Raw genomic sequence first — 15828 nt, forward strand, 5'->3', positions numbered from 1 at the left:
CAAGCAGACGTTTTTTGTCTGTTGTCCTGCAGCTTGCTGGTCAACTCTCTCTTTTGCCGCAGAGGTGAGCGTGGCCACTGGTTGGTTGGTTGAGTGGCTGGCTGGCAGGCAGGCAGGCAGGCTCGCTCGCTCGCTCACTCACTGCTCGGCGGTAGTGTCTTGTTGTTTGGCGATTTACGCTGCCTGCTGTACGTGTTGTGAATCTAGTTCGTGGCTGGCGTGTGCGGATGTTGTGTAGGTGGAATTCGATCGCGGTTGTCGAGTTCGTTTGGACATCGGCTAGTCGTTGCTTGCAGCTGTATTGCGGCGATGTCGGTGGGCCTATCAGTTCAGTCGTTGACGCAGGAGCTTGAACAGACCAGGGAGCGACTGCGAGTCGTCGACGACGACATCAAGAAGCATTCGGGCCGAAGAAACGTGCCAGCGAGGTAAGTGCCGCCGGCAGCGTAGGGGAGACATCGAAGGCAACGGCGCGCAAGCCTTACCTGTTCAATTGCCTGCAGATGATAGCCTTTGCTATAAAACAATAGGAATATACGCAGGCGTTAAGTAGGACTACGGGCCTACGCCATACGTAGGGAAAAACGGTGTGATGTGAAACGATTTATTGAAAAAAGCTTACTGCTATTGTTGTTGTTGTTGAAAGTGATTTGCTGGTAACGCATAGTGCAGTTGCTTGAAAGGCTTCGGGAATTGGTGGTGGTGGTCCGGGCGCTGGTGGGAACGTGTGGAGGACGCTGGATCCGGTCTAGTAATGACGCACAGCAAACAATTTTGAATTTCTCAACAGGACGCATTACCGTTTAACATTTTGAATGAAGACTTTTATTATAGTTCTCTGCATTGTGACGCCTTGAAGGACTATGACCGGCACACTAAATGTACCCGAATGCACGTTCCTCTAATCGTCAGGGTGGAAAAGAAATAGTGTATACGAGGGATAGTCATATTATCGTAATTTATTACTGTTTACTGTTTCAGTGACGTATATGGCTATTTGAAAGCATACTTAACTTCACATAGGTATATATGCGCAGATGTATAGGTAATGTTACAACTATTCACGACTACAGCGCGTACGTTATTATAGTACAGGCTTGTAACCTACATTTTGGGTGTTTGTTTCCATAGAAACGTAATGATTGGAGACATATTTGAAGTCATCTATCACCGAAAAAGATGTAATTATATTGCCTATATAGAAAACGGTGACTAAAAATATTAAAATGAGGCTCTCAACGTTGAACTGTATTCATGGCGAAGGCATGTTAATACTGTCAAACAAGTCGTAGTTTCGTGTATGCATTAGCTTCTATTGATAACAATGACGATTGGAAGTTGATCAGATGAATTAAGACACTTGTCTCATTTTGTAGTAGTTTAATATAAATCACATTTTGTTCAAGGCAAGAAATGCGGATATGTTAGATTGAGAATTACACGAAAAACTTCGAAAAACGCGAGACTAGTCATGAATGACAATGATATAACATATTGAAAGCATTTTTGGTTTCTCATATAAACATTGTACGTTGTTCGTGATAAATAGCTCTTGATTGTTGCACCCTGACAGCAATTTCAGACATCTGAGAGATGCGCCGCCAGGACTCCGGAGCCAGTTGGCCAATCGTCTTGACGAGTATGCATTCAATACATTTAATATATTATATAATATTATACATTTAGATACGTTTGTGTACACATATCTATTTCCTACCTAAATGTTTAACCCATTAATATAATTAAGCTGTGGGAAATTAAAGAAGCTACATAATTACAGTCATTAATGATTTTTGTTCATCTATAAGCACTATCAATCAAAGAGGTTCCGCAGGACGTTATCAGCAGTCGTCCGCAGCCAATAGGAATTTCATACACGTGAGCCTTTTGTATGAGCGGAAGTGCACACCAAATCATCTAATATAAATTGTCTATCTACCTTTCTTCTAGTGGACCGCTTCGTCGTCGACAGCAAGGAGGTGCTTTCAGCCGTTTGGGGCGGCAACTTAATGTACACGAAGCCCAGCGTATGGGTCAGCCAAGCCCACAAGGCCCAAGTGGTTCCCATCAAGGAACGATGTCAACGAAGGATCAGGGTCGTCTTGGCTCGGGAGGTTCCCATGGGACCGGGTCGGCTGTTGGGTCAGGTCTTCGAGTGGGAGTGAAACGTGACCGCAGTGAGCGAGTCGAGCGAGAACCCCCCGAAGAAGGTGAGTTAGATGAACCTCCAAGAAAGGTTGGTCTTCTTTCGTCCATTGGCGCCTCCTCAATGACTGTCAAGGGAAAGAGTCGGAGTGAGCTGCTGAACGAGCAAAGCGGCGATCAGAATATCAAAGCACGAAACAGACGAATGTTCGGCATGATCCTGGGAACATTAAAGAGCTTTGAAAAAGAAGAGAGCACAAAACGTAAGGAGCAGGTTGACAAAAAGGTCGAAAAGGAACAAAAAGTCGAAGAACAGAAAGAACGTGAGAGGGAAGAAGCCGTCCGCATGCGGCGGGAGCTTATCGAAGAGAAACGCGATAAACAGATCAAACTACGACAGCTGCAAGCCAAGATAGAAGTAATCGGAGCGGTAAGTATCGCGATAAAACGGTGTTAAATTTCTAAATAGGCAAAATGATAATCAGTTTTTTGTTACTGCAAAAAAAAGACTTATATTGACGTTAAATTATATAATTTGGTGCTTCTCAGTAATACAATTAATTACGTGCGTGTAGATTGGCAATGGCTGTAGCGAGAGCACTCTTCGTTTAATAATTGCGATTTTTATTTTTGTCATTACGCGCGTGTTAATACTATTTTGCTTAACCCGTGCCGTGTTGCTACGCTATTATAAAGCAATTTTGACTATGTTAGTCTGTCCATCGGACATGCGCTGCATTTTTTTTGTAGATTTCTTATTTGGCTGAAATTGACTAAATGAAATTCTTTCGGTAGCAACCCTACGTTTTTGCTTTGCTTCGATCACGGCTTAAAGTGATTGTACATCACATGAAAGTTTACCGTAGTAGTCTAACTAACGAATTTTACCATCTCTTTTCCTTGTCTTTAAAGCACAGTACATGCATGTACCTTTCTAATCCATTGACTTGTATTGTTGTTCACTAACTGTACCTGTCGTCAATTTCAGTTTGAAGAATTCTCGAAACGTCACGGATATATGGCAAACTTCATCCATACAATTGCAAAACCTCCTCTTATGTGGCTGCCTCGAACTCATACGCCAGCTAGCGAGGAAGGCCTTGCACGCAGCCGTGCCAAAATTGAAGCGATCGTGGCCAAGGAACAACAGCGTATAGAGCTTGAACTAGAACGAATCGAAGGCATCCAGAGGGATTCCGAAGGCGAGATTGATGGCAAGGAAAACAATAGCGGATCGACGATGCCATCTAGCGTCGCTGTGGTTGTTAGTAATGGTGAGTATATCGCTCGATCTTGCGTGTCAAATAAAGGCCAGATTTATAAATAAAGTAAAATACAGATAATGCATTACACTGGCTAGCATAGGAAAACTTACTTATTGATTTTACGTTTGCAACTCGCTACTACTATTTTTCGTTGTTAATGAATAAAAGAAAACATGTGCTCGAGTATTTATATTGTACTATTGATTTTAGTTTTTACGTGAACTATCTTCATGTCGCTAAAAGTTTTTTGTTGGGTTTGTGCTATTGAGATTCATTTTCTGAAGATCGATTTGGTGACACAGGCGGCTTGTTAAATGGTAGCTTCAATTTTGTAATTGTCTAATATCTAATTATGTAACTGCTTAGGTTTGAAGCTATGACAAAATTCCTTTTCAAGGTAATAAAGAAACAGTCGCCAGACAACAGACTGTCTTTAGATCCTTGCGACGGTTAATCTCATTGAAATCGATACACGTTGGAGACTTCATATTACAGATTTGACATGTTCAGTTACCGATGCTTGACAAACGTACATATTCGCTAACACATGAACCTATCGGATTTTTGCATTTGTACTGCTTTGCAGATTACAAAAACGCGGAGGATGCTCACGATTCGAGGCAGAACGGCAACGTTGACGATAGTACATCAGCTAAAGACAAATCTTTAGCAGATTCCGCTATGAAGAATATTAAAATTATTATTGAGAATGATCTCGTTATGAAAAAGAGCGTAAACGGTAAACGCGAAGTTGGCGAAGATGAGGACGATGACGAGGAAGTTGTCGAAGAAAAGCCGGAAGACGGAGAGATCCAACAGCAGCAACAGAGGCAGCGGCAGTACCAGCAGTCGCAACAACAACAACAGCAACAACAACAACAGCAGCAGCAGCAGCAGCAACAGCAAAAACAAGATGGTGACGAAAAACATCAACAACCGCAACAGAAGCCAAAACGACCAGATAATGTGGACGAAAGCCCACGGCAAAGAGAGATTATGGACAGTTCTATGGATGATGACAACCATACGATGAAACGTGAAGAAGACACAGTAGAGGAAGCTTCAGCGTCGAAGTCTAGATCGAAATCAAAGTCTAAATCGAGGTCCAATTCGAAATCAAGATCCAGTTCGAGATCTCGATCGAGGTCAGCTACCCCTGTACCCAAAAGCGTTAGTGTTACCCAAGAAGGTGAACTTGAACGCCAGGACGAACCGATAGATCAAGATTCACCGAACAAGTTTCTGAAAAAGACGACTCCACCATTTAGTGAGGACGAGTCCGTAAAGAGACAGAGTGGCAAATCAATGCCAGCCAACGAATCGAAGCGGATGATAGCTGCCCCTACTGGTAGTGGTGGCGGTTCACCGCGACGTAGTCGATCTCCCAAAAGGGTCGTTCGGCAGCCACCAACTGCCGCTGTTAAGAAAAAGCGCAACTCTAGCTCGTCGTCCAGTTCGTCTAGTAGTAGTTCTACCAGCCGAAGTGGTAGCAGCAGCAGTAGTAGCAGTAGTGATTCTTCATCGGATGGGAGCCCTCAGCAGCCAGCAAAAAAACCGCTAAGTGCACACGAGGGAAGCAGCGCCAGCCCGAAAAAATGCAGCAAGTCGCCGACACCGACTCCTGGTAAAAGGAGTCCTCCAAGTTCTCGAATCAGACGCGCCAGCTCTAGCCCGCCACCAGCTCCTGTCAAACGTAGGGGGTCGTCGCCACCAGTTAGTAGACGATCTCCCAGAAGGCGCAGTCGCTCGCCTAGAAGAAGATCACCTGGCAGTTCGGTGCGCCGGGGTAGTATAAAGCGACGCAGCCTTAGCCGACGTCGAAGTCCGAGCCCAAGGCGCCGCCGAAGAAGTTCGTCATCGAGAAGGCGAAGTGGGTCCGGACGGAGGCGAACTAACCGATGCAGTGGAAGCCGCGGCCCACCTAGAAGAGGCAGTCCCATTCGACGCCGAACACGATCGAGAAGCCCAAGACGGGGCGGCGCCAGACGATCACGAAGTCCTCGCAGACGGAGGTAGAACGACAAAAATATAAGGAGAAAAAAATAGGTTGCGTGCGATTCCGATTAATTATAGTTTCCCTTAAATCTCCTTGTGTCTTGATGGATGATACATAGATGTATGAACAGACGTCAAGTAAAATATATGGCAAACACTATGAATTGAAGGATGATTGTAATAAAGAAGCAAAAAGAAAATATTAAAGTGGCTGCGACAACAACAAACATCAGTAGTGACACTACATAGTTGCTGCTGATGCCGATGGAAAAGTCTTCTGATCGAAATCTGCACGTACTTGCAGCACGAAAAGGAGGAGAAAATGATAAAGTGATGGATGTTAAACTTTCCCAGTCGCCTTAACCATGTTTTGTTCGTAGTATGTGGCTAATAGTGAGCGCTGACCGGTTTACTAAAAAGACTCATGTTCTTAAAACATAATAAGAATGCCATGCAAATATTCCTTGTTGGGCGGAAAACCGGGAGTGGTGAACAGCTACGGGCAGTGCACAAAAACTAATCTAAGCGCGTTATAAATTTCGCGATTACTTTCCAGTGGGGTAAGATCTGTGGCGTTACATTAAAGGGTGGCATAAGCAGATTATGGTACCCTCGTCGAGTTTAGCCGTCTCGACATTGGGACTGTGTTTACAAGTAGATAAAATAGAGAAAAGGAAAGATGGGAAAAAGCGGGGGGGGGGGGGGGGTAATTCAACATTTTTTTTGTGGAAAAGGATAATATTCATTGCAACACTCGAGGTACCGAGTGGCTGTCATTGCAAATCTATAAGTAAATATTATAAGATTTACATATTAGCAGTAATAATAATACAATAAAAATTATGGTAAACACTGTATATAAGTTGTACAAAATCGACGCGTTTTTCCTCTTGGAAAACTAGTTATATATATTAAAAAAAAAAACATGTTTTGAAGGTCGAGATAAGCTTTTGAGCGGTGGCAGAGCTCCGCAAAGCAATTTTCTTCATTTCTTTATTAATTGCCGATATTTATGTCAAAGTATTATATACAGGTATTATTTAGGGAAATGCAATTGTGAGAGAAGTGCTGCCTCGACTGAGAAAGGCTAGTTCTTCGAAAACGTAGGTCACCTTCTTTCCGTCGTAATCAAGGGCGTGTTATGGTTGGTGGTCGGATGGTTAGTTGATGGATATCGTTGCATAATCAAGGTGAAAGTTGATTGTTTCTTGAATTTTCGACGATACCCGTTTTCATTCAAAACATGTTACATACTTCTCTACAACACGAGCTCGCTATAATGTTTTGTTAGTTTTATTGGCGTTGGCGTGATACTGAGTGAAAGAGTAGAATCGTAGCTTTATACTGGGCCACCTTAGGAAGTTTCTGGCGAATTTTATCTAAACCCCATGGTACTAATAAAAATGTTTTCGTTCCTACGCTTTATCACCCTTTAACGTATTGAGTTTAAATTTTGAGGCAGCCTATCTACCTATATCGCAATAACTTTGAACAAAGTTATTGAAAAAGAAGTATATTTCCTGGGTGTTATTTTTAATGCGCAAGATATACGCTGACTAAGCTATGTTGTAACGTGCTTGCATTACTAACTTACCATAAAAATACTGTAGCTGCCCACAGTGACAGATAATGATACACTATATCAAAAGCCTAGTTTGAGTTTTATTCCGTAATTAATATTTGCTCTCTGATTTAAGAATTATGCTCATTATCGAAACGGACAGAATATAGTTCGAAAGTGATTTTCGTCTGTAAAAATCGCACTTGCATTCTAATTATCTGATTTTTCAACTCTAAATGAGCGCATCAACTTTAGGGGATCAGCAAGTGGGCATCTTCACTGAAATACGTCAAGACCGATTGCTCAACAGTTTGCGTGTATTAACTAAGGTCTAGTTATATATTTTGCTCCAACTGAACGGAAGATCTTTTTTATTCCACAAGAAGTTCCATCGTAGTCTTCAAAAGTTAAGCTCAAGCTCACATTTGCTTTTAATCAGGAGTTATCTTTCTCAGTTCCAGGACACTTAACCTAGTTAACATACGGATTGTTTTTTGCCAACAGAGCTCGAATTCCGTTGTTTATGGGCGACAGTATCGCTCCATTAAAACGCGAACACTTGTTACTTGAGGTCTTGTCAGGCGGACTACGGCTGCGATTAAAACCAAACGTGACTCTAGAGAAAAAAGTGTTCGTTATTTAGTGACCTGTCCGTACAAGGCTTTCATATTAAAGCCAAAATTTTACTTTACTTCGCTGTTGTAAATAGCCTTTAGTGAAGAGTTGAGCGAAGATCAGTTCACGGTATCGTATTTTAACATACCTTATTTTTACTTGATAGGTTAGTAATACTTACCATACACCTCAACGTAAATAATAAATAAAATAGACGTAAGTAAATATTCTAACATTTGTTGCGATACATTTCCACAAAAAATACAAACGTTTCTGTCCAATATTCTATACCCTGACGTTATAATGGATGTTTCTTTGTTTGTATGTATTCAAAAAAGTGATTCCCCAAAAGTGACTTGGGGGATTCAATAATAGCACCTCGTTGCTAAAGGGCGTCGGCTCCCTGGTCTCGGCTGGCTATCCAAAATCGATGAGAATCGCCTAAAGGCAGTTTTGAGATAAGGCGGCCGGTAAACAATTTGAGCGTTTGCTGAAAAGATGACAATTATAAAAATGTCGGCAGACGTCTTGAACTTATAAGGTATACTTGAAAATTAAGAATCTAGTTGCTAACAAGCTAAGCAACGAACGCACAGAAACGTAGCTTCTAAATATTTCGCCCGGCACTGAGAAATACGTAACAAGTATGGCAGGTTTCGGCACAGAGCAGTTACGGATGATGAGAAGCGATGTGATCTTGACGATATGAAGCAGAAAATGGGTTTTTCGTGAGATACGCTCAAAGCTCGAGTCGAACCAGATATACATCCAAAAAAGGCTGTGACTTACGTCTAGTAAAAAAAAATCTTATACTTTGGGTAATGCTTGAGGAAAACGAGATGGTCAAAAATTACCTGTATTTGGCCGCCAATGACGATACCAAGACGAAAGAGAGTGAGTTTTGCACTCTCCAGTTACTCTCCAGGCCTCGTAGCGAAAGATTAAATTATTTTTCGATCACTGACGAATAAAATTCGTAGTAATACATTTGACAATCTGGAAAGTTTCAAAAATAGACAGTGCGAGCTTTTCAACGAAATGTAGTAAATTATTTCGTCAGGAGAAGCGCGAAAATTTTAAGAAATGATAGTGGCACACAATAAACATATCCGTTGTTAGAATTCGAGTGACAAAGTCATTTACAGCTTACTGTCGCTATTGTTCGTGCGAGTCACTATTGCAGGATACATGTTTGTTCTTAGATTAGCATAGCGTCAGTAAAAAGTTATCCAAACGTAGAGCACTGATACTTTTTGTTTTTTCGTTTAAGCAGGGATTTGAATTTTTTTCTAAAGGTATTAGTATATTCTACGGGCTTGGATCTGTTAGTATCTAGAATTTGATAATCCTTTCTACTGAACTGGTAATTGAAAGATTTTTTTCAGCCAGAAGAAACGTACCCGAGCCAGTAACTACGCACCTCACTGCAGAATAGTAGACAGTGGTTGCGTCTATTGATGTTTTGTGATAACGTACAGTGGCCGTAGAACAAGCTGAGTGGACAATAATTGTTCAGTAAACAACAGCGAGCTTACCTAAATACTTTACAAAGTAGCTGTTCTGACAAAAAACTGTCTCCATTGAACTCGTATTACAATTATTCATTTTATTATAAGTTAACTGATAGTAGCAGCAGCAAAACTACTGTTTTCAGTAACAGTGCTAGCTGTGTCTACGTAATAATGGAGTGTGTAACATGTTTGCCTGCTAAATTTCAGAATTTAAGAAATAAGCGGTGGTCTTGATTTGAATTTTGGCAGAGACACACTTCGTTTCCTACTATAGAGCCAGCCGTATGATAAAGTACGTTTTAATCGTATATGACAAAAAAAGATTCGAAAAGTTTAGCTTAGAAGTCGAATTTTGGTTTTAGTGTCTGAAGTTCACCATAATTTACTCAAGTTATGAGCTCATCCTCAAAGACTTTTAATTCATGCGGTACAAAGCTGGTTAGCTTAATTGGTAAGCTCCCACATTACTGCCGCTTCACCTCCATAGGCGGTTTGCATTAGCCCATCAGGCCGATTGCATGATATCGTACCTCACGTTCGGCAAATTCTTATCACTAATACATCTAGCTGGGTCGATCACGAAACCGTCGTACAATAGCCGATTTCCAAAGGCGACTATTAGCGAGGCGGGATTCACTCTCTGAGGACAAATACAACTGACGGTGGTTACAGGGGTACTATCTAGCGGACTTACAACCTGTAATATCGATTCACACAAGTGAATTAACTCTACTGTCAACCGTAAAAATGTTTGTAGCAATAAATCTATAGTGCCAACATGTAAGGATACCATCTTTAACCTTAGAATCCAAAATGTTTGCGCATTTACAGTAATGCGCTTCCAAGATGACAAGCTTAGCAACGGCCTGTGGCATTTTGCCTCGGTAGCCTTGAAATGCCTGAAGTTAGCTGAGCAAATGCGACGCAGCATAAAATGTGTCAGGAAGCTTTTACCACACAGCGGGGGAGAAGATTATGATTGTATATAACAGTTCCAGGTGAGTGTGGATAAACTGTAAAACAACAAGACTTACTATTTCACTGTTTTGTTAATGACAAAAAGGGAAATATTACAGTAACCTTGACCAAGTCACCCTGTATATTTGCAGCTTCGAAGGCTTGTAGTTACTAGATCAAAGTTTTTGTAGAATAATCCTAAATTATTATGCAGTAAAAACGCAGCTGCTTATTATTTCGGTGCGATGAGTCACATAGCAAACATTTCTAAAAGTGCATGCGTATCTTAAAATAATAACATGGGTTGCTAGTAGTAACTTCTGGTGAACTCAGCTGATAGAGGTAAAACGTGCTCGAAAGGGCTCCTCAAGAAGTCAACGTAGTTTGCGCGAGGCACTTCTTGGAGCGTACCCTTATCACACTCTAACTTATAGCTTGTTACCAAGCACAATGCAATAGAAATAATAGTAAACTAGCACAAAGTCCAATGGTGCGTCTGAGCGGACAATATGAACTTAATTTTAAGCATCCTGATAGATCGACTAATCCGGACTATGGGCACCTTCTAGATAACAACCCCATTTCGCCAGCAACATATGGACATGTTCACTATCGAGCCATCGATTTTTTCTACCAGTGTTGCGTTTTTTGGCACCATAACTGTGACAAAGCAACGCTTTTTGGGCGAATATATGCTAGAAACGCTCTAGACCAAATCTTCCAAGCCTCGCGAGTATAAATGTGAGCCAATAACCGAGTCTGAACGATTTAGACGCAAAATATCACGTTTTCGTTTTTGCTCATTTTGAGCGAAATTTCAACTTCACGTTAACGACTTCAGTCCTTAACACAAACTGTTTAGCTTCGAGCTGACTGTAGGACCGGGCGGGTTGAATAGATCGTCTAGAGGGGTAGGTTTAGTTCTCAGCAAGACTCCGGACTTCGAAAACTATTCCCGTCATAGAAATAGTTAATTCGCCGGACATCAGTGATCAACTTACCGGAGGAGAGAACGACTCAGGCAGAGGAAGACCCGTCAATTTCTACTCTTCAATATGGTAGTCAGCAGGAGCTTTGAGCCGATCCTCGCGGACCGCAATGATCCCCAGAAATTTTCCAATGAATGGTACCCGAGATACTTCAAAGGTCGACAAACATATAAGAGTCGCATGTTAATAAAAAAAAGGTTGGACACCAGGGACGCACTTTTTGGTAACCAATGTGACTTTAGGACAGGTCATCTGTACTCGCTGCTATTGAAGGTCTTAAAGATCGCAGAAAGGCAAAAACCAATGCCCTCCTGGTTCAGAAGAAACCATTGCCACTTTTCAGGGTGTTAAGAATATTTTTAACTGTGACTTGGGTTGGGCTAATTGGCGCTTTGAGATCATTCGGTATCGACGGAGAATCATAGAATCATATCTAAGCAAGAGACGCACAATTTACAATAGGACGGCTTACCCAGTGAAGGCGGGGCTCTCACAGAGTAGAGCCCTCGGAGCCACCGTCTGCGGAAGGTTGCTACGCCTTCCACATCCCCGAGCGCGCATTTAGTAGCGTACGTAGACGATCTTGCGCTGCTTCTGGAAACTCCCAGCAAGCAGAACGAATAACAAGTGCGATCCTTGCAAATTTTTCGTTTTAACAAGGCCCCTAGGATTTAGCCTGGTGCCGAGAAAGACAAAAAATTGTGCTACTGTATAACCAAAGGTGCCGGCCAAGAGTATACATCAAACAGGTCAAGTAGCCGAAATATTATTGACCAGGGCATGTCTAACGCATCGCCGCCAGGCAGCTAGCAACCCTCGTCACCTGCTCTCACAAATTAAAAGAGCCTAAGGCAGAAGCAGATATCTTCCACTGTCCGTAATGGAAAGCATCAACCTATACGCCGGTTCGACCCGGAAAAAAATCATTATGAAGAACTTGACGCTCAAGCTGGACAGAACATCGCATGCGATAGCTCTCAGCATGTCAAGAGGAAACCGTACCGCAATCACGGTTTCTACTCAAATTCTAGCATGATAAATCTCCTGAAACCGCAGAGTTGTTGAAATATCAGAAAGACAAGTGAACCACGGAATTTTCAAGGGTACCAAAAACGCATTGGTAAAAGCGCATTTTTTTCTCTGCGTAAACTGCGATACGGGTGAAGTAGGCAGCATCATGTCCGGTTTTCAATGAGGAAGGCAAACGCTTGTGGTAAGCATTTTTTTTTGCCAGAGATCCAACATGCGTCAAACTAATAACTGCAATGTTGAGGGACAAGCAGTCATGGAAGAGAATGCCAGCTTTTGCAAAGCATATAATAGGGGTAAAAGACCGGCGTAAGAGAGAAAATAGAAGCATCGGTTGCAGTCAGCAAACGGAGTTATTAGAAACATTCGGACTATTCTGCGGTTATCACAATTCCTTGTTTGTAGCGGACGAAACACCCAAATCGCGCCGATAATAGCATTACGGTTTATACTATTTCATGTGTTCATGTGTAAACAATGCGAGCATGTCATGACATAAATGGATTATTCGGTATACATCTTGTGTCTTTACAGTAAAACTAAAAGCATGTATCTCTCAGCAAGGCGTCTTTACATGTCTTCGATCCATGGAAGTATGGAAGGGTATGTTAAAGAGAGTAAGTTTTAGGCACGGTCACCTTAGTAGATATATTGGTGTCTTAGGTATTTTAGGAGGTGGTAAGGGTCATTTTCAAAGTATTGGGCTCCTAAAGATGAGGTCAGTGTTCTTTTGTTTGATACTCGTCTTGAGTTAATTGATTAAACATTTGTTATGCTAGGAGCAGTGAAAAGAGACTAAACACAAGTTGTTTTGAAGTTACAGTGCATTATTTTTTTAGCTTATGAAGTGAAATTACCAGAAAGCTACTGACAATAGCTTTAGTTGTAAAGAGGTATAACGTAACATCTTTGTGGACGTAACTGAATTTACGTCAAGGCTTTCGCGAAAGACGAAAAAGTTTTCGGCTACTTGTTACGGCGAGTAGAGATGGAAACGTGGAAAGAGCTACCTCATACGAGCCGATCGCCAAATCAGCATCAGAGAGTTTGCAGGTAAGTTCATCTCACGCAACGCATGTAAGATGATTTTGAAAAAGGCGAAAAGGTTTACCGCAAGGATTGTATCGATGGGCCTGAGTTTAGAGCAAATGCAAGGCCATCATCGAAGCACTCGAAAAAAAGCCGGATATTTTTAAATATGTTAGTAAATATGACGGAGCGTAAGCATACGCGTATGATGTGGGTGAAAAGCACAATGGTCTTAATATTGCTTCAAAAAAAGGCATGAACCAAAGAAATTTGCAGAATCCAGATGGAAAGTCAAGCTTCTTTTCAACTTATCCTTCAACTATAGGGCAAGTGTACATTGACATCAAGAGGTTCTACTGTCTCAAAGTACGTTACCAAGAAACTTTAAGTAGGTTCCACTGTGTTTTCCTTCAAGAAAGCAATTGTAGCAAAAAACTTAATACCTACATTGTCTTAACTCCCGTGGTTATCACACCTAGCCTCCCACGAGTTTTTCTTTTCCTCAAGCTTAAGAAGCAATGAGGCAGTTCTTACCGAACGTAGGATTCGAAACATTTGAAGTTTGACGAATACCTGAAAGAAAATAGATTGTACGCCATCAAAGACACTGGACAAAAACAAAAGCGGATCTGACGGCTGTGTATGTTCGTGTTTAAATTAGCGCATGTGCCTCTTTTTTATATCTCTGGCAGCATCTTGTCTAATAAGGAGGTTTTTTATAGACTGGCAATGATTCTTACTAATGCTTCCTCCGGGAATAGCACTTACAGATCTTTTGCGAGTTTTTTGGGCTAGCCAAGTCTATCATTTGTGGCCTAATCGTTGTTTCGTTATTTCAAAAAAGCAGCTAGAAAGGTTAGATTGAAATAGAATTAATAGAGAGAAATAAAATTTAATGGCGTGGGCCACATTGAGGTGTTCGTATTCGTCAAGTAGATCAGTGTATTCTGATATTTTACGATGGAAAAGTACAATTTAATGGCTATTTATTGTTATAACAAATGATTATATCAGAACAGCGGTATTTAAAAAAATCCGTTAATATAAATAAATGCTCAGTGCCTAGCAGCCTTACTAAGCATGAAGCAATAGTGAGACATCGCTTCATCCTGCTTCGGATTTCCAGGGAAGCCGGAAGTCTCTTTGTTGATTGCTTATTTTTTTATCAGGTCTAGTTCTTTATGTACTGTGTTCATGATTGGTGTTATGCCCATATTTCATATCACGGCATGTGGGCCAGATTTGATAATCTCGAATCCTTTTAGTGCAACAACTTTGCATTTTAAAATCATTTGTTTACCTGTGTCAAAATAACACCTTTAAGCAGAATCAACCATACCTCAGATCTGTTCGTTTTAACGTAGCTCTTCAGAAACGGAACGCGCTCCGTGGGTGGATATATATATTCTTTAAACGCCTTTGTGGGGGTAGGCGCCTTACAGAGAGACACGCGCCTTCAGTAGTATTCTCAGTGCACTAGAATCGTACTGAGTAACTAATTTATGTTATGACGTGTTTGCATTATTCACTTGATATAAGGACAGGGTTGCTATCGGCAGCGACTGGGAGTGATACTCCCGTATACAAAATCCAGTTCAAATTCCACTCCGTAATGATCGTTCGTTCTGGTTTAAAAGCCGTCCTGATGTAGGCAGACTGAACATCATTCAAAAGCGCTTTCTGCAAGCCGTCGACAGGCCCTGTTGAGTGAAAGACGCTGTTGATTTGCTTATAGAAAGAGAATATCGCGAATAAACGATTAGCAGTCCCGCTCATTTACGGTGCACTAGCGCGCAAACTGCTTTCACTTTAATGCAGCATCTGTACTCTTTAAGTACGCATCCACCGCCACTATGACGACTGAATACTCTGATGTAAACGTTGAGTGTTTTGGTTCAGAGAGTTTGTTAGATGAACGGAGCAGCAGGGTGTTAGACCATCCGGGTTTGTTCTTGACGGTTCAGCAGAGTCTTATATGGCTTAATATTTCGTTGAAAACATATAACGCCATCCCTTCACATAAAACATAGTAGTAATTACTGGCGCAGTTCGCGTGCTTTGCTTTAGAGAATGACGATAGCCGTGGAATAGCTCCAATGGCTCTAATTACTCCGTTTCAGAGAGCCGAGTGTAGCTAAGTACTGCTAAAAAAATTCGAGTTTACCGTCCGGTATCGCTGGGCGGTAAACTGCTCAAAGATACGCACACACTTGAGCGATGCGCTTCACGATGTTGGGCATAAATGCCATTGCGCCAGAATGATAAGCAACTACTGCATCATTTTCTAGGACGATTTTACTCAGATTGCGATCAGATTATTGCAGATCTCTCCAGCTACGAACAGATAGAGCGATACCGTTAAAACGTTTCTCTATAATAATAACAATCTATCATCAATAGGACGGTACAATGTTTCGCAATATGCCATTAGAAGAATAATAATAGACATTTATGACTGGTGGAGTCAGGGTGTGTCCCATCACGACCATGATGACATATACAATAGATTAAAATAGCGTGATTTGTATTTTGCAAGTGATCCGCGTTCGTTCTAAGCTATCTTATAGTATATTAATCTTTTGGAGACTATGGTGCTGGCGACGATGTCGTTTTTCGTCGACACTGCAGAGTTAATCTCGCTTCGCTAATTGTGGCCGATTCAGCTAGATGTCTTAGAGATAAGCAATGGCCGAGCATGATGTATGATAATGTGAAAGCGGCCTGATGGGCCA

The 15828-nt window shown here is 41.6% G+C and overlaps 1 protein-coding gene and 1 long non-coding RNA gene across 2 annotated transcripts; one reads left to right on the forward strand and one right to left on the reverse strand.

Annotated features, from left to right (window-relative positions):
- Positions 1 to 56: 56 nt before the first annotated feature.
- LOC111268141 (uncharacterized) lies at positions 57 to 6278 on the forward strand. The gene is made up of 5 exons (XM_022846912.2): positions 57 to 428; positions 1574 to 1639; positions 1951 to 2575; positions 3134 to 3419; positions 3997 to 6278. Exons 1-5 carry the CDS (start codon positions 310 to 312, stop codon positions 5424 to 5426), a joined length of 2526 nt encoding a protein of 841 aa, XP_022702647.1. The 5' UTR covers positions 57 to 309; the 3' UTR covers positions 5427 to 6278.
- LOC111268161 (uncharacterized) lies at positions 5955 to 9761 on the reverse strand. The gene is made up of 2 exons (XR_002685036.2): positions 8436 to 9761; positions 5955 to 8071 (listed from the first exon to the last, which is right to left on the reverse strand). It is a non-coding gene; the product is annotated as an uncharacterized LOC111268161 (long non-coding RNA).
- Between the last annotated feature and the right edge of the window lie 6067 nt (positions 9762 to 15828).

The sequence above is a fragment of the Varroa jacobsoni genome, unplaced genomic scaffold (assembly GCF_002532875.2).
Source record: "Varroa jacobsoni isolate VJ856 unplaced genomic scaffold, vjacob_1.0 scaffold_132, whole genome shotgun sequence".
In the NCBI taxonomy this organism is placed as follows: Eukaryota; Metazoa; Arthropoda; class Arachnida; order Mesostigmata; family Varroidae; genus Varroa; species Varroa jacobsoni.

Bases quoted from the DNA above. Each gene is read 5' to 3' on its own strand.
- LOC111268141 (XM_022846912.2), top strand. From the start codon at position 310: ATGTCGGTGGGCCTATCAGTTCAGTCGTTGACGCAGGAGCTTGAACAG. The intron at 2,576-3,133 runs GTAAGTATCGCG...CGTCAATTTCAG, and splicing joins AGATAGAAGTAATCGGAGCG to TTTGAAGAATTCTCGAAACG. The intron at 3,420-3,996 runs GTGAGTATATCG...ACTGCTTTGCAG, and splicing joins CGCTGTGGTTGTTAGTAATG to ATTACAAAAACGCGGAGGAT.